The following is a 22,652-nucleotide window of genomic DNA, read 5'->3' as shown; positions in this document are numbered from 1 at the left end:
TAGCATGGGGTACAACTTGCAGATCAGGAGCTTTAAATAAAGCTCTCCAGGTGATTTTAATGCACGGCAAAATTTGAAGCCATGCTAAGGACTGCAAGACACAAGATGATCTGAATCACAATTAGCTGCAAATGAGAGATATGTGAGAACATTTTTAAAGAACTTTCTCAAGTTGGAAATACTTTAAGGTTTCTCTGCTTCTTAAAGTTTATTTTTTTTTTTTTAAAGATTTTATTTATTTATTTGACAGAGACAGACAGCAAGTGAGAGAGGGAACACAAGCAGGGGGAGTGGGAGAGGAAGAAGCAGGCTCCTAGCGGAGGAGCCTGATGTGGGGCTCGATCCCAGAACGCTGGGATCACGCCCTGAGCCGAAGGCAGATGCTTAACGACTGCGCCACCCAGGCACCCCTTAAAGTTTATTCTTTTCCTTAAAGTTATAACAGCTCTTTAATTAGTAGTCTTCAGAATGGATTTATATTGTCAGATAATCAACAATTTTTTCAACATTTAAGTTTAGGTTATTGTATACAATCACTGCTATATGCTTACTTATTACATGAAACAATACACTGAAATTACCTTCTAGGCATCACAGTATTAAGAACCATCCACAGTTTATTGACGGTTTGAAGAATTCGCCGTGGAACCCCTGAATTCAATAGCTGGTTCATATTGGATGTTAATACTTCTGCATAAGGTATAAGTTCACTGGCAGAGAGTAGAGTCAAGTGTTCTAGAATCTGCATCACTTGTGTGTGACTTACTGGGACAGCTGAAAATGCTAAAAGGAAAACTTGGCAGTCATGATCTAAATTCTGTACAACTTACCAAATAATATTTGGTAATACTTTCCTATCAGACTACATACCACACAAATCAAGGAAACATTATTGCTGAAAAAGAGTAAAACTTTCAATCCTGGCCACAAGTTTTGGCTACACTTAAAATAAAGGCCTAAGAAAAATTCATGTTAAGTATACTTATATCATAAAGATAAAAATAATCATAAAGATAAAAGTTATAAAAATCCCATTTTAAAAAACACATTAGTGACACAAAGACAAATGTCATCTCCCTGGTGATTCAGATTAATTTTAAACATTGACCAAAACATGAAAATATACCCAAGTATTGCTTTTGGTAGTAACATTCAATAAGATTCAAACTTCTTGATATTTTCCATCTGGGTGGCCCCCTTTCTAGGATGTAAGTATCCAGCAGACTGCTGTTAGTAAAAAATTTCTAGAACTGTGCTTTTCAGTAGAATAGTCACTAACCACACCTGGCTACTGAACACCTAAGAAAAGCAGCTAGTGCAAACTGAGATGTGCTGTGAGTATAAAATATATACCAGACTGCAAAGACTTTCTGTGGAAAAACAGCAAAATATCTCATTAATATTTTTTATATTGATTACATGATGAAATGATAATATATTGATATATTGGGCTAACTAAAATAATTATTAAAACTACTTTTGTCTGTGTTTTACTTTTTAATGTGGCTATAGAAAGTTTACAATTACATATGTAGCTCATGTCATATTTCTATTTGACAGTGCTTGAACATTATCCATTAACGGCAAGTAATATTGCTCTATTCCACAGCATTTATTCCCGACCAGTTTAGGACCTTTCTAAAACCACATGACCTGTTTAGTGATGTAACGTAGAAACTATGAGAAAACAGATACAAGCACGTCAGAAGAAAAGGTTAAAACTCCGAGGGCGACTGTTAAGTGTCTGACTCTTGATTTCCGCTCAGGTCATGATCTCAGGGTCCTGAGATCAAGCCCTGAGTAGGGCTCCACGCTGAGTGCATAGTCTGCTTGTTCCTCTCCCTCTGCTCCTCCCCCAACTCACGTGCACTTTCTCTCTCTCTCAAATAAAAAAATAATAATTTTTTTTAAAAAAAGGTATAAAACTCCTTAAACTCAAAGAAAATTACTTAAAATATATTGACCAAACATTGTTACATACCCAGGAAAATTCTGCATGATTTTACGATTTCAATGAGCCTAACATCTCTGTACTACTAAAGGCATAAAGGGGTATCCAATTTACTATACCTTCTTGGAGTTGTTTAGGAGAGTGGTTTTTGGCATTATTGGTCAGTAGCATTCGCCTTAACAGGGCATCAGTCCCTGTGATTTCTTCTTCACAGATCCAATCATCCACAATGCATAAATGTGGGTAATTAGTTGCAAGGAGACGTAGTAAAGCAGAATGTAGCCCTTGAAAATTTACAAGATGTCAAATGGATTCTTCATTCTCGAATACCAACATCTTATCTCCTCACTCCCCTCTCCCTTGTCCCTTTCATTTTCCGCAAACCAAAGGAATGGGCGCATCTTGTGCATGCACACTACCCTTTGAGAATTTCTGTTCAGTAATTCAGCCAGAGAATCTGCTTAAATAAAGATCCCCAAGTGATTTGATACACAAAAAGGTGGAAACTACTGGTTTTATCAAAAGTTCTCAAGCTTTCTTCCACCCTATCCCAACATAAAAGTCTCCCATCAGGAAACAGTTGTTTGACATAGCAGTAGTTCAAGAGTTGACTGGGGAGGAAAGAAAAAAAGGGGAAAAGAATGTCCATTTGGGGGAGATCACATATAGCTTGAGAAAGGCCTTACTCAGAAATTCTGATAGGCGTCTACAGAAGAACATGTGCTCTCTTCCAACCCAGTTCAGAATCACTGCCTAAAAGATCTCAGGCACTCTGTGTACATTTTTTCATTTCTCCCTAATGTCCCTTCAAGGTAAGCAATATTGTCTCCATTCTACTGTAAGGCAACAGCCTGAAAGACATTTATGAAAGTTCCCAGAGTCACACAACTAAGTATGTCAGCCAATCAAAGCAGTATGGATGATACCTACGAGACAGTACATTTATCTTCCTTCAAGAAGAGTTAAGGAAGCTCAAAAGGAACGGGAAACTTCGTTTTACTAAATCAAAGTATTCTTTCTAACGTTTTGCTTATAGCACAGTTTGACTATTCATAACTATTATTGTTAATGATAAATGATTCTGTAAAAAATGTCTATTTAGATATCTGAAGTATCACTATGCTAAGTGTTTGGCACATAAATACCTAATAAATATTGTTGTTACTATATCATCATCCTCATCAGAGTTACAAGAGTAGTAGTAACAGTATTAGTTGTAATAAAAGTACTTTCCATCCAATAATCTCCTTATTATGCAACTTAGATCAAATCATACCACTTAGTCCCAGTAGGGAGAGTATCTGCCTCCTTTGTCATAGAAACTGCTTAAAATTAATATTTCTGTTTGAATAAATGCTGCAATCAAAAGTATTAAACATTTAAATATCTAAATGCATAACTACATGTACAGTTAAGACTGTCTCAAAAGTCACAAAATGACTGCTTACATAGTGAAAATTAATCTACATTTCATAAGCTCCTCAATAAAATGTTAGTTGCCAAACATTGCCAAATATAACATTAGTTTATGCAAAGATATAAGTAAATAAATGCACACATCTGGTTAAAGGTGACGAAAGAAGGTCATCTTTGTTCCTGCTTGAAATCAACCACAACAGAGAAAGAAAAAGAAAACTTCAACTTCATAGAAACAAACAAAAAACCCATACTCAAATGTTAGAAAAAGAGGTGTTAAATTAAGGAAAAAAATTGAATTTCAAAAAATATTACTATATATCTATTTGACAATTTTACAGTAAAAAACATAGTAATTCTATGCTACGGAATATTATGGATGAATTAAAAGCAATAAGGTAGATCTATACATACTGGCATAAAAAGATTTCTAAGACTCCAAGAGAAAAAAACAAGTCTCAGAAGGGATAAGGTATAATGCCATTCATAGTTTAAAAAAACAATTTTTTACTCATGTGTGTATCTATTAGCTTCAACCATATGAAACTGCATTTTTGTAGGTCAAAAAAGTTGAATACCTGCAATTTCATATGGCTCAACTTATAAAAAAAATGTCTAAAATTACATACCAAAATAAAACTGAGTTTTGGGGAAGGAGGAATGAAAGAAGTAAGAGAGTGAGTGATGTAAAGAGGACTTTCACTCCTGAATTGTTTGAATTTTTTTTTTTAACCACTGAGCACATTTTATACTTCCTAACACTATACACAGTAAGGTATCTTTAACAATAAACGTTAGCAGTAAAAGGCAAGAAAACAAATACCTCCCAACTCCTGTTGCAGCCCTTGAGCCTGTCGAATAAGGAATTTGATAGGAATCTGATCCATTAAAGACGACGAATATGATTTGGGCTTTCTTTGCATGGCAGCTGTCAGTCAAAGATACAAAGTGTAAGATAAGAACAGTGTAATAAACAACAGAAATCTTAACCTTCAACCTAAATGGAAGAAAAACAACATTAAGTTACTTTTAATTCACTTAATCTGTGAATATACTTCACAGAAAATGAAGAAATAGTGGATACACAGGAAGAGCAAGAACATATCTAAAAGCAAGATCTGGAAAATGCCCCCAAACTGAAACTAGTGAGGAGAAAAATCGTTAAGTGAGAGAAGCCATCTGCAAATGTGCCCCACACTAAAACACAAAAACAAAACAAAATGAAACAAAACCCCTGATAAGTAAGTCAAGACTCTTCCAAATCTAATTAGGAAGACTAAATTCAGTCATGACCATACGGCTTAAAGCTTCATGACGCCAATAGTCTTAATTTAATTATATATCATAGTGGTGACTCTTTTTATTTTTTTTTAAAGATTTTATTTATTTATTCGACAGAGATAGAGACAGCCAGCGAGAGAGGGAACACAAGCAGGGGGAGTGGGAGAGGAAGAAGCAGGCTCCTAGCAGAGGAGCCTGATGTGGGGCTCGATCCCAGAACGCCGGGATCACGCCCTGAGCCAAAGGCAGACGCTTAACCACTGTGCCACCCAGGCGCCCCCATGGTGACTCTTTTTAAAGGAAGTTGGGCAATATGAATTTGACTGCCTTCTCTCACAACTTCTATCTTTAGTCAGCAAACAATTCCTTTTCTAAAAAAAACAAGTCCATCTTAGGGGCGCCTGGCTGGCTCAGTGGGTGGAGCATGTAACTCTTGATCTGAGGGTTGTCAGTTTGAGACCCACGTTGGGTGTAGAGATTACTTAAAATACCTCATGTTCAAAAACCTTCAGTGGATTCCTGTATCCCCCAAAGTAAAGGTAGCTGCCAATCAACACTGTCTTTCTCTGTCTCATCTCCATCATATTCTTTTTTTTTTTTTTTAAGATTTTTATTTATTTATTTGTCAGGGAGAGACAGAGAGCACAGCAGGAAGAATGGCAGGCAGAGGGAGAAGCAGGCTCCCCACCCAGCAAGGAGCCCGATGTGGGGCTCAATCCCATGACCCCGGCATCACAACCCAAGCCGAGGGCAGATGCCCAACCGACTGAGCCCCCTAGGCATCCCCATAACCCTCTCTTGTAAATTAATAAATTAGCATCCTAGTTTTCCATACCAGTTTTGTATGAATTCCATAAGAACACGTTTCAGAAGGCAGTTAAACAGAATAGGTTCCAATGATAGTCAAATCCTGGTACCAACACTTACTACTGAGGGAAATATTCTTAGAGTAATTAGGAAAGAAAAAGAAATAAAAGGCATCCAAATTAGAAAGGAAGAAGTAGAACTGCCACTCTCTACAGATGACATATGTAGAAAGCCCTAAAGACTCCATCAAAAAACTGTTAGAATAAGTGAATTCAGTAAAATCGCAGAATATAAAATCAATACACAAAAATCTGTTGCATTTCTACATAAGCTATGAGAAAGAGAAATTAAGAAAACAATCCCACTTACGATTACATCAAAAATAAAACACCTAAGAATAAATTAAACGAAGGAGATGAAAAAAACCTAATTGACACAATATAAATATAAACAAATACAAATATTTTTAAGCCAAAAATATGTGTGCATATGAAAATACATATATGTATGAGTGTGTATATATGTATATATACACATACACACACACACACCCATTTTTTTTAATGACTATGACATTCTAATACTTGGCTCTAACTCAAATTTCAGAATTCCATATATGAGCATCTGCAGCTAGCTGGTGGTTGCTAATGATTTTTATTATAAGGCCAAAACCACAGAATAGTTAACAATGTACTGAAACTACAACACAACTTCACACGTAAGAATAAATGTGAGGCAGAATAATCACCTTTTTTCACTGTGGAAGAGCAAAGTTCTCTCATGTTGTGATATATTCTGCAGTCATTATTCTCCTTGGAGATGAGAAACTAGACTAGGAAAAGGCCTCAACCAGGGGAGAACAATTCTCCAAGGAAAGGCCAACGCTCCATTTACCTTCTACATCACATTGCCTCTCAAGGACATCAGTCCAGGGATTCTCCCCTACGCATTATTAACCTTACCTCTCCAGTAGATTACCCCCAACAACATACATTCTCTCAGCTCTTTCACCTTTAAAAAAAAAAAAAAAAAAAAAGCCCTCTCCTGACCTCATTTTCCTCTCAGATTACCACATTCATTGCTTTCCTTTCTTTACAACTCCTCCAAAGAGCTACCTCTATTCATTGGCTTCAGTATATCTCCTCTATTTTTCTTTTCAATTCACGACAATCAGGCTTTCTCTTACCACTTTACTAGTAAAACTGTAAAGGTCAAATGACCTCCAGCAAGCAATATGCATCCATCAGCTAAGCCTCAGTCCTAATCTTAACCAATCTAGCAACATCATCTGACACAGGTGATCACTGTATCACACACACACAAAAATGTGTGTGTGTGTGTGTATGTATGTGTATATATATATATCCTTTTAAACATTCTTCCCTTGACATGCAAACATCATATTCTCCTGATTCCCCTACACTTCCATCCTTGGTGATCCTATTTAATGTCGTGATTTTATATATATATATGCTAAAGGATCTCCCAGTCCAGGTATCCCCCCGGAATTCCAGGCCAGTATATATATAACTGTCTCCTTAACATCCCCACTTGAAAGTCTTTCAGACATTTCAAATTTAACATGTCCAAAACTGAGCTCCTGATCCCCTACAAATCTGCTCCCTCCCTAAGATCTTTTATTTTAGTTGATAGCCATTCTGTCCTGTAGGCTCAGGCCAAAAGCCTCCACATCAACCTTGGCTCATGTCTCTCAAACCTCATGAATCCATTAGCAAAACCTCTCAACTCTACCTCCAAAATGTATATACCCTGCTACCAGTCCAAACCATCACTACCTTTCACCTAGAATCCTATAAAAACCTACTAACTACTTTCCTCTAATCCCCCAGTTCCTTTCCCAAGATTCGATCGAGGCTGCGTTGTTCTTCCAACCTAAAATCTTTAACTTTCCAACTGAGATCCATCAGACTGTTACATAAAGAACAGGAGCTTCACAGGAGGGGCATCTGGGTGGCTTAGTCAGTTAAGCATCTGCCTTCAGCTCAGGTCATGACCTCAGCATCCTGGGATCAGGCCCCGCAGCAGGCTCCCTGCTCAGCAGGGAGTCTGCTTCCCCTCTCCCTCTGCCTCTCCACCTGCTCATGCTCTCTCTCTCTCTCTCTCCCTAATAAATAAATAAAATCTTTTAAAAAATAAAAAATAAAAATAAATAAATTAAAAAGAACAGCAGCTTCACAGGAACACTGGGTTGAACTAAGCATGTCCCTGGGGACTGGGAAACGTAATCTTTAAAGATTCTTCCAGGCCTAAAAAATTCTGAGTACTTGTTAATTCCTCATGGTATATACACAAGCTTTGGCTATACTACTCTCTGTACTCAACTGTGTTAAAAAAAAATTTTGCTAGATATTCATTTATGTAAAAAATAAGGGTGTATCTTGGTCCCTGCTACAGTATTAATGGTCTGAATTCTTCCCCAGAACACCTCCTTGTAATTTATTCTTCTTTAACAGAATTCACTACATGTGGATAAAAATGAGAGACTATTATCTAATGCTTATTATTAGCCCACCTTTTGGCTAATATGACAAAGACTATAATTACAGTTATGAGATATCATCTGTATAACCCTAACAATTATAGTCAGAAAAGAAAGGAGCTGAGAAATTCACAGTATATTTAAAACGTAATACTTCAGATAAATAAAAGAAACTGATCTGCCAAACACTGAAAAGTAACTTTGATTTATAGCTTTCAAAAAGTAAAATTACTCAGCTGTGGCAAAATAACAACCCTTACAAGAATTTTCCCTGCATTACCTACCCAGTGCCTACAGCTTTCTAATCAGTAGTCATTTTTTGTTCAAATATGCAACTATATACATTTAGCAAGCCTAAAAGACAACTGAATTTTCTTTTTCAGATATAGAAAACACACTGCTTTATACTGACATCTTCTATGTTGAATCTGATTTTCTGATATTATAGAAAGTAGCTATGTTTGAAAACCCAGCTCAATGATAATTTTAATGGCAAAATGAAACTCTTGTTATTTTTTTCTACTGTTTTTGACTCGATTGTTATTCTTCACCTAACGGAAGGAAAGTAGGGTAAAGACTGCAATCAAGCCAAATAAAATTTCAGTTATACTTCCTTTAGGTTTATCTTTTTTTTTTTTAAGATTTTTTTTTTTTATTTATTTGACGGAGAGAGACAGCGAGAGAGAGGGAACACAAGCAGGGGGAGTGGGAGAGGAAGAAGCAGACTCCCAGCAGAGCAGGGAGCCCGATGCGGGGCTTGATCCCAGAACCCTGGGATCATGATCTGAACCGAAGGCAGACGCTTAACGACTGAGCCACCCAGGCACCCCTAGGTTTATCTCTTAATTTACTGGGACTTAGTAAGGTCCCTAAAATTATTAAAATACAGACAATTCAGTTATTAATTTAGCCTGGTAAAAGGGGGCTGAGCCGCAAGGGGTGGTTATGTGCCCATACGTGTATGTATTTACGCATCAGAGTATACGATGCCTACGCTGCAAAGACTGCAGAACGATATCGGGGCTTGTTAGAATACTCGACCTTATTTTCTCACATGACAGTGTGGAAAGTGAGAGAATGTAAACAAATAAAACGAAGTATCACTAGAAACACTCTTCTATGTATATGTACAACTTACCTAAAGTCTTTGTGTTTGCTAGGAGAGCTTCCTCATAAGACAGGATATAGTAAAGCACCAAAAGCTGGGCTGTGATACTGAAACGTTGATGAAGGCGGATGTTATCGCCCTGAAAGTAATATTATAAATACTTTAAAACACTGTTAAATTTCATGAGTACTTTCTGGACGGTAAATGCACCGAATATAGACTATTCAGTGTTACCATTCCCAAGCTCAGATAAAATGGGAGAAATGTTGCCATGTCTGCATTAAACTCAAAGAGACAACGTGAAGTTCAAATCTGAGATGGCATATGGGAGATGAAAGGCAACATGCTTAACAGTCTTTATGATTAAAAAAAAAAAAGACTTCAGCTGCTCCTTAACAGCAATTCCATCAGGCTGCTTCTGAAAAAGGTTTACAGAGGTCTCAAGTATTACCAGGAATTACCATGAAGAAAATAACTCCTAAAAAAACAGAGCGTACATCTGAATAATTTGTGAAAAACACAACCATTTTTTCCTGCTGAAAAACTGAGAAAAAAGATTTTCTTCAAATTTCCCGTTTGAATCTAAGTGTATCTTAGATTCCCAGGAAGCTAAACAAAACTCTGTTGACCCTGTTGAAACATCACCTAGTCCTTTGTTAAGCACACACTCTCCAGAGCACTCTTTAGACTTTAAAATGGAGCTCTCTTAAAGAATTCCTCAGAAGGTGCCTCTTCAATGAACTACTTGGAACTAATACCATACTTGTAAATTTCATAAGTGATCTGAAGAAATGTAATTCCATTTCAAATTCAGAACCACCCAGAATTCCTCTAATAATCAAAGAAAAAATGTGGAACAAGTCAGAAGAATAAAAGAAAAATCAGCTAATAAATGTATAAGAACTATTTTACCCCAATGACTCCTTGGAAAATACTGAGGATCTCCTGTTCTGTGACTGGCTGATTTGTGGCTTCTGGATTAGATTTAGATGCAGGAGTAAGTATGGAATTTATGTACACGTCAATCAGAGGAAGTAATTGAGGATGAAGTGGAGTGGAGGTTTCACACAGCTGTCTATAAATCCAGTCCTAAAAAAGAAGGTTATAAGTACCAAATCAATTATGGCAATAAGAAAAAGCAAGCGAAATTTAATACGAACATACAATTTACATGATTTATGAATCAGTGAAACTATTAACTTCTAGCAGCTAAAATATATTACCCAGTTTCACAACTGTCTTTGATCTAAAAATATGAATTACTTTTATATCCTAATCAAGACTATTGTCCAGTGGAAGATAAATCTATAATGATGAATTTGAGTTTTGAATGTGGACTTTGGGTTTTTAATCTATTAGTTTTTAAGTGGTAGGAAAAATATTTTAAGTCCTTACTATATCTGTATTTGGAGTACCATCTGTGTTACAGAAGACCCCACCGCACAGAGGAATTGAGGGAGAGGGACAGTTCTTCACAGCAAATCCTCAGGTAGATTAAGAAAGTGGCTGGCAACCACTTATGGGAGACCATCACTTAATTACACACGGATAGAGAACATGTGACTACACGGGGTGTGCAGACTCTTAATTCTCACCTATTTCACTTGCTAAAAACATAAAGAAGCAGAAGATTCAATCTACCTGGAAAATAACTTCACTAAATTGTGGAAACAAGGATAGTTAAAGGTGATATATCAATGCATATATTATTCATTGTTCTTTATAAATAGAAAAGCCTCTAGAAAAGGTTCAGATTTCTTTACCTTCTGGGACTTATCTTTCTCTTTAGAAGGCCTTTTAACTGTTTGATATAGCCAAATATAACTAATTAAAAATATATCAAAATATATATATTAGGTTAGGTGTTAGCTGTCCTTGTGACAAAAGTACAAATGCTGGGCATGGCTGACAAGCAACTTTCTCAGTTTTGTGAACAAAACCAAAGCATAGAAAATGGCAATTTCTTACCAAGTTTTATGAAATAGCTACATGATATTATTGAAATTTTAAATGGATTAGTAATACTGTACATTTTGTCAATAACTTAAGTTATAGAATTTTTTAAAAATCTGAAATTAACATCCTAGTTACTATATATAAATGATTAGTAATTAGATATATACAGAAAACCCACAGCAGAAACCTATAAACTGAAACAGAACTAGAAAAAGAAAAAAAAAAACACATTAACTGGGGTTGTAGCTTGAAATATAAATGTAAGATCATACTTTTATTGACACTTTGTGCTTAGTAAAGGAACGACTCCTGAGAAGCTGGTAAATACAATGAATAGGCAAAAATCCAGTAATGTTGGCACTCAGGTTACTGGTGACAGGGACCCGAACAGCATGAGCTGTGACAACCTTAAAGAGAAAAATAGTATTAATACATACGAAAGAACCAAATATAAAATTATGCTGAAAGAGAGAGGATTAGCAGGTAGAGTGTCAATACTTAATACAAATGTGGCCCTTAGGAATGACTGAGAAAAACTACTTATTACATGACTTAATTATTTCTGGATGATAAGGCAGCATACATTTAGGGATTTGTAAAACACTCTAATTTTTTAAATTTGTTTTTAAACATTGATATGTTGACAGTAATGCAATAAGGTAAAAAAAAATAAAATTTGGAATCATAAAATCTAGTCTCAGTGACTTTAGGTAAGTCACTTTATCTTCTGAGCCTATTTTCGCATCTATAAAATGGGACAATACAGTCCCAATATACATCTATAAAATGGGACAATACAGCCTCACCTGCCTCAAAAGGTTTTTGTGAGGGGGAAGAATTGAAAAACATATGCTTGAAAAACATATGTGAATTACAAATTATCGATTCTTTACATGTGACATAAATTTTCTATGTGTGATATAAAATATCACATAAACAGGGATTTTTACCATTACTCTCACTGTGTCATGCACAGACCTCTAATGGTTTTCAAAGACCCTCCCCAAAGCTGTCTTCCAGTGAGTTCAAATAAAAACATAAAAAATAACTTAGGAGTGTCCTATGTGCTATTTGTGTTTGTTATGTGGCAGCATATGTATATTGAGGAGAAAAAGGAGAGTCTGGTATAGAGATGAGAATATTAAAAGAAGCAACAATTGTGCATCCATGAGCCTTTCAAATATCTCATTTTTTCAGATATGTTTTTTGTAATCTGAAGTTTAAATTGACAAATTAATCTGGGAATTAATTTTAAATTTCAGAATTGTCTTCTTTCCTGCAAAAATAAAATATCCTCAGGTTTACCCACGGACAAAAGTGCTGAGGCCAAATAAGAACATGTAAATACAAGAATAAAGAATTTAGGGGCACCTGGGTGGCTCAGTCGGTTAAGCACCCAACTCTTGAGCTCAGCTCAGGTCTTGATCTAAGGGTCATGAGTTCAAGCCCTGGGTTAGGCTCCATGCCCAGCCTACTTAAAAAAAAAAAAAAATTAAAAGAATAAAGAATTTAGACTCTAGCTTATAATTTAGTTAGAAATGAACGTTACAGCCTAAAAGTTTAAACAGGTCTTTATTTTATTTTTCTCCTGACAAACCCAAATGATTACCCCATGTGAGATCCCTATCGTCAATACCAAAGACCATATTCTTAAGCATTTACTCAACATCTCTAAAGTATATAAATTTAAAACATGCTTTAAATGGGATTATTCTTTTTTTTTTTTTTAAAGATTTATTTATTTATTTATTTATTCGACAGGATAGAGACAGCCAGCGAGAGAGGGAACACAAGCAGGGGGAGTGGGAGAGGAAGAAGCAGGCTCACAGTGGAGGAGCCTGATGTGGGGCTCGATCCCATAATGCTGGGATCACGCCCTGAGCCGAAGGCAGACGCTTAACCGCTGTGCCACCCAGGCGCCCCTAAATGGGATTATTCTATACAGAAGTTTTAAAGATTAAATAAACCGGGGTGCCTGGGTGCCTCAGTCGGTTAAGTGTCTCCCTTTAGTTCATATCATGATCTCAGGGTCCTGGGATCACCCCGCATCAGGCTTTCTGCTCAGTGGGAAGTTGGCTTCTCCTTCTCCCTATGCCCCTCCCCCTGCTTGTGCTCTCTCTCTCTCTCTCAGATAAGTAAATAAAAACTTTAAAAAAAGTAATATTTGATAAAAAATAAAGATGAAATAAACGATCACTGGAAACTAAAAAGGAACAGAAAAAGACCATAGTATTCTCTTAAACTGAGACATACAAGTTCTCCCCCAAAGAATGTTGCAAAAGAAAGTTAAAGAAATAACCTAAGAATAAAGTGAAAAGAAGTACCTGCTCAGTAAAAATTTCCTGTGTGAAGATAGTCTTCATCCTGCTCAAGGAGCTTGGTTTAATCACAATCTAGAACCAAAAAAATTTTAACAGCATGTAAAAATATACGAAGCACACTTTTCTCTGATAAATGTATTATCTAACATGACTATGATATGTAAAAATAATGTTCAAATACTCTATTTCAAAAGTGGCTTCTCAAACCCAGCATTAAAGTGTATTTTTCCTCAGACACTGAACCAACATACAAAAGTACTTAGTAAATATTGTTATCAGCCTTTCAAGTCAGTGGGAAGAAGTGGATTATTCAATAAATGAAGGTGAAATAGGTATCTTTCTGGGAAATAAACATATGTGTGTGTGTAATATATATATATATATATTTGCACACATGATACCATACCCAAAATGAACTCTAAAGATTTAAATGTGAAACACGAAGCCACAGAAACATTGAAAGAAAATATAGGTAACCATTTCTTTAAACCTGAGGAAAGAGAAATATTTTTTTCATTTAAAAAAAATTTTATTTATTTATTTTTTAAGTAAGCCGTACACCCAACGTGGGGCTCAAACTTACCACCCCAGGATCATGAGTCATGCTCTACCAACTGAGCCAGCCATGTGCCCCTCTTTTTTTTTTAAGATAAACATTTCTAAGTGCAACAGCAAAGTAGGACCCATAAAGGAAATACTAAATATACTACACACGCAAAAAAATAATTTCCACATGGCCAAAAAGACTGAGAAGAATTAATTGCAACATACTGTACTTCTCCAGTTTTAAAGACACTAAGGACTGTAAGATATGCTAATTTAATAGTAACTTTTCAAGGGGCACCGGGGTGGCTCAGTTGGTTAAGCAGCTGCCTCCAGCTCAGGTCATGATCTCAGGGTCCTGGGATCGAGTGCCATATAGGGCTCCCTGCTCAGCGGGGAGCCTGCTTCTCCCTCTTCCTCTGCTGCTCCCCCTGCTTGTGCTCTCTTCCTCACCCTCTCTCTCTCTCTCTCAAATAAATAAAATCTTTAAAGAAAAAAAATAGCAACCTTTTGAGGAAAAAAGTCGGGGGAGGAAACACTACCATATTACATCGCACATCAACTATAAAATAAAGCCCCATTTCAATATTGGACAAAATATGTGTCATGAAATCAATGAAATATGATATATAAGGTATAATGACATATCATTTATATGTGAAGAGCCCTTTTGAATCAGCGAAAGGAAAAATAAATCAATAAAAATCCCTATAGGAAAATTAGGACACTGGTAAGCGTCTTCACAAAACAAATGAACCAGCCAAGGGGCACCAGCATGGCTCAGTCGGTTAAGCATCTGCCTTCAGCTCAGGGTCCTGGGATCAAGCCCCACACTGAGCTCCCTGCTCAGCAGGAAGTCTGCTTCTCCCTCTCCCTCTCCTCCTCCCCCCTGCTCATGCTCTCTCTCTCTCAAATAAATAAATGAAAATCTTAAAAAAAAAAAAAATCAGCCAAAACATACAGATTTTTAAAACTACCAAAAAAAAAAAACCAACTATAAACTATAACTAAAAAATAATAATAATCAAAACTACAGTTTCACTAGTAATCGATGAAATGCAAAATAAGTGAGACCATCTTTCATCAAAGTTGTGAAGATTAAAAAGAATGGTAATGCCCAGTGATGGTGAGAGTCTCATTCACAGATGACAACAGTTAAACTGGTATAATCTTTCTTAAAGGTAATCTGGCAATATTCCATCAAACACCTTGACATCATCATATTCTTTTACTTAGTCACTGCCTTCTAGAAGTTTTTCCTAAGGAGATAATCCAAAACCTATTTAAAGGGGGTGCCTGGCTGGCTCATTTGGTAGAGCATGCAACTCTTGATCTCGGGGTCCTGAGTTCGAGGCCTACTTCAAAAAAAAAAAACTGTTTCAAGATAAACATACGTGAGCGCCTGTGTGTGTATTTACGTAAATAAGAATAACCATTTAAGCACCATTCAGAAACTGGAAAATCTACAAGGCAAATAAGAAAGGATCCATTAAGAAAGTCATGATTGGTGCATAAGATGTACTACAACACAGTCAATGAAAATTATATTGTGTCAGAACATTTAATTGGGCTCCCTGCTCAGTGGGGAGTCTGCTTCTCCCTCTGCCCCTCACCCTGCTCGTTCTCTCTCTCTCTCTCCCTAATAAATAAAAATCTTTAAAAATAAAGAACATGTCATCACATATTAGTTAAGTTCTCTAAATTACAAACTATATGTTTCAATGTAAGGAAAGAACAGATACAAGAATGTTAACAGTAGTATAGTTGGTATCTTGAACAATAAAATAATATTCTTCTTTTCTTCTGTGTTTTCCAAGCTTTCTATATTTTGGGTTCTCCCAACTTTCTATATTGAACATCTTTTATGCTTGTAAATAAATGTTTTCATAATATATTTTTTTCTAATATGTCCTGACAAGATTTCAAACTATTAAACTAAAATTACTTTAAAGTGGAAACAAAATGTACTGTACACTACAAAACACCCAGCTTAGAACTACCTTCCCTAGAAAGAAGATAAAAGAAAATTACCTTCATCCCCAAAGTGGAACAGACCAAGTCAATGATAGCACTAAGCTGGTTGCTATGAAAGTACATAGCGACCAGTAACAACATCTCCCCAAAAGAAGCAGAGACGCCAGAAGTACTGTTGAAACAAAAAAGAAAATATGAATTTCCAAAAAGGGGATAAGAAACAATTACTAACTGCAACAAATGAAGTCATCTCACCTTTCAAAATAAGCTTCTTCTTTTATCATCCAACTTAGCCACACCACCATTAGCTGCTCCTGTTCGGGTGTACTATGTAAAACATACAAGAAAGGCACTGGCTTAAACCAGATATACTAGCATAAGAATGAGAAAACATTCTGGAATTATTTTTAGCAGAAATTATTTTTTCCTTCCCTATTTTGAAATATCAATTCAAATCAATTGCTTGTTGCAACGGCCATTAACTGTCATTGAAATATGAGGTAGTTCCGGAGATGAAGAATAAGGGCCTTCGCTTTTCTTTATGTATGTGAACAGTCAAACCCTCTCAAAGGCTTAATTACTGCATTTGTAAGTTGGAGAGAATTAATTTCCTCTCATTTTTTAAAAAAGCAAAGACCTTCTGGGATTAAAATGGTAGAACTGAATAAACGGCCAATATTTCATATAGAAAAAATCTATAGAGTTACAACAGTCATCAAAAAGTCACAGAGTACCAGAGCAATAACAAGGAAAATAAAATTTAACTTACAGAAACGTTTTGAGCAGAACTCAAAATTATAGAGAAATAAGTGATCACTATTCAAAGAAAAAGAAAAAAGAGCCATGGGTTCATCAGACATAAAAAATGATTATAAAAACAGACCAACGTTGTTTTTAAAGGGAATTCCTAGACTTACATTGAAAGATGCAAGTCAACTTTGACTTGTGAAAATAATTTTGATTTTTTCTACTTCACTGCAGTGTAAATGGGTAAAACAAAAAGCAACTGAAAAGCCCGCTATCCTGAGCTAAGAAAATTTAAAAGGTCATTCTCAACTATAGCTAACCCATTCTACTAATAAAAGACAGCATTACACAGTAGAGAGATAACAGCCTTTAGAGCATGGCAAGGCTCAGCAGGAATCCTATGCCCATTAATTACTGGTAATGTGATCTTAAACAAGAAATTTAAATGATCCTTCTAAACTTGAGCTCTCCAATCCAAAAATACAGATAGAAATACACCTCCTAGAAGTAAAGATTAGAGTTAATGTTTAGCACTTACTTCAGGTAAAGAGAAAAGAAAACACTTCATTTTATTACCTAATTTCACACCCTCCTTTTTCCAAACTACATTAAAGGGATTTTCCTAAAAGGCATAAATGCATAAGATGATGCTGAGGGACACCACCACCAAATGCTGGAAGCAAGAGCACATATAGAAGAGTGGTAACTAATGCAGCAGACCCAAGAAAGCAGAATACTAAACTAGCAGGAAGGAAAAGCCAATCCACTTTATACCACAGAATCCTCAATGAGCTCGGGAACTAACAGCTCCAGGGAGTTCTGGGAGGGAGAGTGAAGACAGACTAATAAATTAAGAAGATCAACAGTTTACTGTAAGTAGTAGACCTCCAGATCACCTCCTCCATTCTACATAATTAGATGAATCCCCATCCCCCAGCAGAGGGAAGACTGGAGATTTGTCCTCTGGAGATGGTGAAAGAGGGTGTCTGTGAACTAAGGATTAACCAGGGATATCTGGGACACCATTCTAAAAATAGAATTAAGTGAAAGATTATACTGAAGGTTTAGATCTCCTCACCCTTAACCCTTACTTTTTAACTTTGCTTTTGGGTTTCTTGTCAGGTCTTCACTCTCCAGGCAAGACAAAAATCTCTTCTATGAATCCGATAAGCCCAAGAGTTTCCCAAAGAGCCACCTATGCATTAAAAAATTCAATCTGCTTTTAGTCTCTTATTCTTCTTTTTTTTTTTTTTTTAGATTTGTTTACTTATTTATTTGAGAGAGAGAGAGAGCACGCACACAAGAGTGGGGGAAAGGGCAGAGGGAAAGAATCTCAAGCAGACTCCCCACTGAACCTGGAGCCTGATGTGGAGCTCAATCTCACAACATGACCTGAGCCGAAATCAAGAGCCAGACACTCAACTGACTGAGCCACCCAGGCGTCCCTCCTACTCTTAAATATAAACAATCAAAAATGATCAAAGCCCTGAAAAAAAGTTTCTAACTTGAAAAACAGAGACCAAAAAAAGCAGGAAAAAAAAAAACTTAGAGAAAAGCAACAGTTTTAATAAAACCTCTACAATCATTACGATTAACATCAGAGAAATCATGCCACCATGAAGCAACAGCTACCGTAGAGAACAAATAACCAGAAAACAAAAAAGAACTCGTAGATATCAAAAATGATAGCGGATTAGAAGTTGAAAACAAATCCTTGAAGGTAGAATGAGCGATATGCTTTTGGAGTAATAAAAATGTTCTAAAATTAAATTGTTGGTAATGGTTGTACAACTTTGTAAATATACTTAAAACTACTGAATTGTAAACTTTAAAATGGGCAAATTTGATGGTATGTAAAAGGTCTCTCAACTAAGCGGTGTTTTTAAAAGTAGAACAAGACAAAGATAAGGAAAACAGGAAAGGATAAGAAAACAAGATAATCATTTCAGAAAGTCCAATATCCAAATAAGAGAAGGTTTTGGACAGGAAAAAAACCCACGTGGAACATTACTAACAAATTAGTTTAAGAAAATCTCCTAGAACTGAAGGACATGAGTTCCTAGGTTGAAAGGGTTTACTGAATACCTAGGATAATAGATAAAAGCAAGCATATCATCCAAAAATTTCAAAACAAAAAGCTAATCCTACATGTCTCCATATTAAAAAAAAAACAAAACAGGCTACACAAAAAATCAAGAATCAGAATGTCATCAGACTTCTCAATAGCAACACTGAAGTCAGAAGACAATGCAGCAAGACTTTCAAAATTCTTAAAGGAAATTATTTCCAACTTCCAATTCTAAGCCCTATGAAACTGTCAATCAAGTGCCCAAGTAGAATAAAGACATTTTCAGAACTACCCAGTCTCAAAATAATTGACCTTCCACGTACACATGCTAAAGGAGCAAAATGAGAAGGCAACCAAAAAAAACGAAATATGTTGGGGTGCCTGGCGGACTCAGTCAGTAGAGCACGCAACTCTTGATCTTGGGATTGTAGGTTCAAGCCCCACGTTGGGTGTACAGATTACTTTTAAAAATAAAATCCTGGGGCACCTGGGTGGCTCAGTCGCTTAATCATCTGCCTTCAGCTCAGATCATGATCCTGGGGTCCTGGGATCGAGCCCTGAGCTGGGTTCCCTGCTCAGCAGGGAGCCTGCTTCTCCCTCTCCCTCTGCTGCTCACCTCTCTGCTTCTCCCTCTCCCTCTGCTGCTCCCCCTGCGCTCACGCGTTTTCTCTCTCGCAAATAAATAAAATTTTCATAAATAAATAAATACTAAAATCTTTAAAAAGAAGAAAAGGAGATATGAGATGCAGGAAGCCTGAGATCCAACAAAGGAGACGTGAAGCAAGTCCTGAAAAAATAGCGAAGAGCAGTTCCAGGATGAGAGCTGTGTGACAGACGCAGAGGTAACCGGTTCAGAGAATCAGGAGAGACTTCCTTAAGAAAATGAAACTGACAGAATAAGGAGTCTGAAGATCTCGAGAGGAGGTTCAGATCAGCAGAGCTTAACGTAATTACAGCAACGTAAGTAGACAGAACAAAGAGCAAATGAAAAACAAAGCACGGTATAATTATTAAGGCAAAAAACAAGTTTTGCAGAAGAAACGTTATCATTTATTATGTGGCGGAGCTCCCAATAGAGACAATATGAACAGCCATATATTTTTCAAAGCAAACTTGCAATATATCTGTACTGGGACAATGGGAAGAGGGGAAGGATATGTAGATGCGCTGGCGGGGGGGGGGGGCGGGAAGACAAGAAAGAGAGAACTAATTCCTCATCTTTCATGGTAGGAAATCAACAATTACTCCTAAAATTGAAAAATCAAAAACACAGCAAATACAAACATGTTATTTAAAGATATGGAAGTAAAAACCAAAAGAAACTGAAGAAAGCTGAAAGAAGTTGCCTGGAGGGAAGGGATAACAGGGCGGAAGGGAACAGGGACTGCTATTTGCCTCACCAAATCTGGAAGAACTAGCATGACTCCTTCGACTGGCAAACAGTAGATGCTACTGACACCATTTACTAAAAGACAATACCACTGTCCATTCCTAGACCAATTTCTCTAGCAAGCTCCCAGTTAATGCTATATGTGCATTTCAATAAATACACAAAAGCAGACCTTCAGAAAACAGAGCAACCTTTATAGGAAGATACCTGACAAGTGTAGAGAAGGCCAGCAGCATACAAAAGGAGAGCGAAACGAAGCGAACGCCAGCTGGTGTAGCAGGAGGACGGCTTGTCATCAACTGCAGTAATTGCTCAGCCTCTTCCTCAGTTGGTCTAAAAAAGGGATATATTATTAGGCTTTACTTTTCTTAGTTAAGAGAGGAAGGAAGAAAAAGGGACTTCCCAAGAGTTTAACTTTTCAGATATAAATTCTGAGCTTTATAATGATACCTTCCTATTTATAAAACCTTTACTATCTTAAGTCATTAAAAGCAGAACTGGTGGGCTTACAACCAGTGATTTTCCTCAGACACAAATACACACAATCCTCACTTGGCACAGTAGCATGGGACCATAAAAATAACCACACAAGCTGAAACTATGCACTGTGATCATAATAATCAATGGGGAAAGTTAACTGTTCACGACCTTTAAAATTTGCCAAAACATCAGAGACCTTCTGTCAGTCATAATGCACAGGGAAGTGAAAAAAATAGCAAATAATTATATAGCGCTCTGTAACTGAAAATATTACAAACATTGGGAAATAGAGTGTTTTCTTTGTAAAAAAATTTGTCAAGAATAGTTTGAAAAGCCCTTGCCGCCTTCTCATTGTATATCTTATAATGTAGAGTGAACCTTTTTCTTAAGCCTTGATGAACTGTCATCTCCCTTACTAAGTTCGGATCTGACACCAACATTTTATCCTTTGTATGTTCAGTCAGGAAATATCTGAGAGTTCCTTTAACTTGAAGATTTTTGCCAGCATCACCTCCTCTGGGACTTCCTCCTTTTTTCCACAATGACTTTCCTCAATCATGCTGACAAGGGCACCTTCACTAAGTTCTTCGGCTACATATCTAGGGTTTCTCAAATGGCAGCAGCGTCGACATTGTAGTGATCAGCTATTCCATTCTTCTTTGGTTCAAATACCACTTCCGGTGTCACCACTTTTTGTTTCTTTGCTACACATTCAGCTTTCTTGGCCAATTCCTTCTTTCAGTTATTTTTGTCAAATGACACATGGCTTTATCACTGAGACAAGGCAAGAGTACAACTCTGAACTTTCCTATCTGTTCACCGACTGAGTAAAAGATTGGCAGTGACCAGCTGCCAACAACTTTAAAAGAAATAAGGTGCATCTGCTGTTTACAGAGTGACTTGTGGCCTGAAGAGCTCTCGGCAAAGTTTGTACTTCATACAATTATTTGGTCAATGTATCATGGTAACTGATAATGGTAGTTGTTGAGGGAGCAATGTTATTTAAGCCAACGCTAAGCCGAGGTAAGTGAAATTCATACTCATCAGAGACATGCAAAGTGAGGACTGTATGTATAACGACGGAGGACATTATTCAAAAGGATGTAGTGCAGTAACTACATAAGAAACCTTGTGCTTAATAACCACAACACACCGATTTTAAATAATCTGTGATCTCAGTTGTGAAAGGAAACAGGAGAGATTTACTTCAACTAGTTGCATGGGCTCAGTAAAGTATCACTCACAGATCATTCACTACCGTCATGTGAGCTGTGGTAGTCACAAGTTTTCTTAAACTGCTCTGGCCCTTCCCATATTCTATTTAATTCTATTTACAATCTGACAAAAATAGATGGATACATCCCACCTGGGAACGTTCTTGCCTTAGGAATTCATTCTTGATATAGGCCAGCCCACTACCTAAGCCCAACAGGAAACCCAAACCCTCAGAATAAAAGGGCTTCGGCTCACTTTCTTGGGATTAGAAACAAGAAAGTAAAATGGTAAAAAGGTAAAATATCAAAGTATTGAATACTTGAGTCCAGCGATCCCCATCAAAGCACAGTACAGACGTAAGAGTGCACTGGCTTTCACAACATGCTCTTCTTTCAGCCCCGAATACACAGACACATTGGGCTCCATCTCCACATCAGCTTCTTCCACAATGCGGGTACTTCTTACTGTGGGAAGAATGCCCATCAACTCCAGAAGAAGCTGCCTTCTCATTTGCCAAAGGACAGAACTACTGGTCTCTCTTTTTCTCTGTAAAAAATATGGACCACAAAAGGAAGGAAGCATGGAGCACTTACTAAGTCAAAAGGATGCTCAAACGAAACTCCCCATTAAACATTTAAAATTGACCCATTTGAAGAGGCTGTCAGAACTGCAGAATCTCATTTTAACCAAATGAGCAAACTCAAAATTCACTGATTCCTTTGAAGAATACTCTACTCACCTTAATCTGGATTGGCTGTACAGAAAACACTAAATTAATGACAATTTGAACTGTAAAATATCATTTACGTGGTACTTTCAAATACATAATGACTAAAGGAGTCATCTGTGATATAGTAGAAAGTGCTCAGATTTTGGAGACAGAACATCTTGGGTT

At 36.7% G+C, this 22,652-nt stretch overlaps 1 protein-coding gene across 5 annotated transcripts in view; it reads right to left on the bottom strand.

Moving 5' to 3' along the window:
- Nucleotides 1–22,652, bottom strand: part of INTS2 (integrator complex subunit 2) — a 44,701-nt gene that overhangs the window by 12,284 nt on the left and 9,765 nt on the right. For all 5 annotated transcript variants that reach the window (XM_045773319.2, XM_045773318.2, XM_087854561.1 and 2 more), the window contains 11 exons: nt 22,077–22,303; nt 20,270–20,395; nt 16,113–16,184; nt 15,915–16,029; nt 13,344–13,412; nt 11,292–11,426; nt 9,976–10,152; nt 9,094–9,202; nt 4,191–4,295; nt 2,071–2,235; nt 582–783 (listed from right to left, as the gene is read on the bottom strand). In XM_045773319.2, coding sequence (XP_045629275.1) covers nt 582–783; nt 2,071–2,235; nt 4,191–4,295; nt 9,094–9,202; nt 9,976–10,152; nt 11,292–11,426; nt 13,344–13,412; nt 15,915–16,029; nt 16,113–16,184; nt 20,270–20,395; nt 22,077–22,303 — 1,502 coding nt within the window. The remainder of the gene's footprint in view (nt 1–581; nt 784–2,070; nt 2,236–4,190; nt 4,296–9,093; nt 9,203–9,975; nt 10,153–11,291; nt 11,427–13,343; nt 13,413–15,914; nt 16,030–16,112; nt 16,185–20,269; nt 20,396–22,076; nt 22,304–22,652) is intronic.

The sequence above is a fragment of the Ursus americanus genome, chromosome 23, assembly GCF_024610735.1.
Source record: "Ursus americanus isolate L20-20 chromosome 23, mUrsAme1.1.p, whole genome shotgun sequence".
NCBI lineage: Eukaryota > Metazoa > Chordata > Mammalia > Carnivora > Ursidae > Ursus > Ursus americanus.
This window is presented reverse-complemented; position numbering and strand designations above follow the sequence as displayed.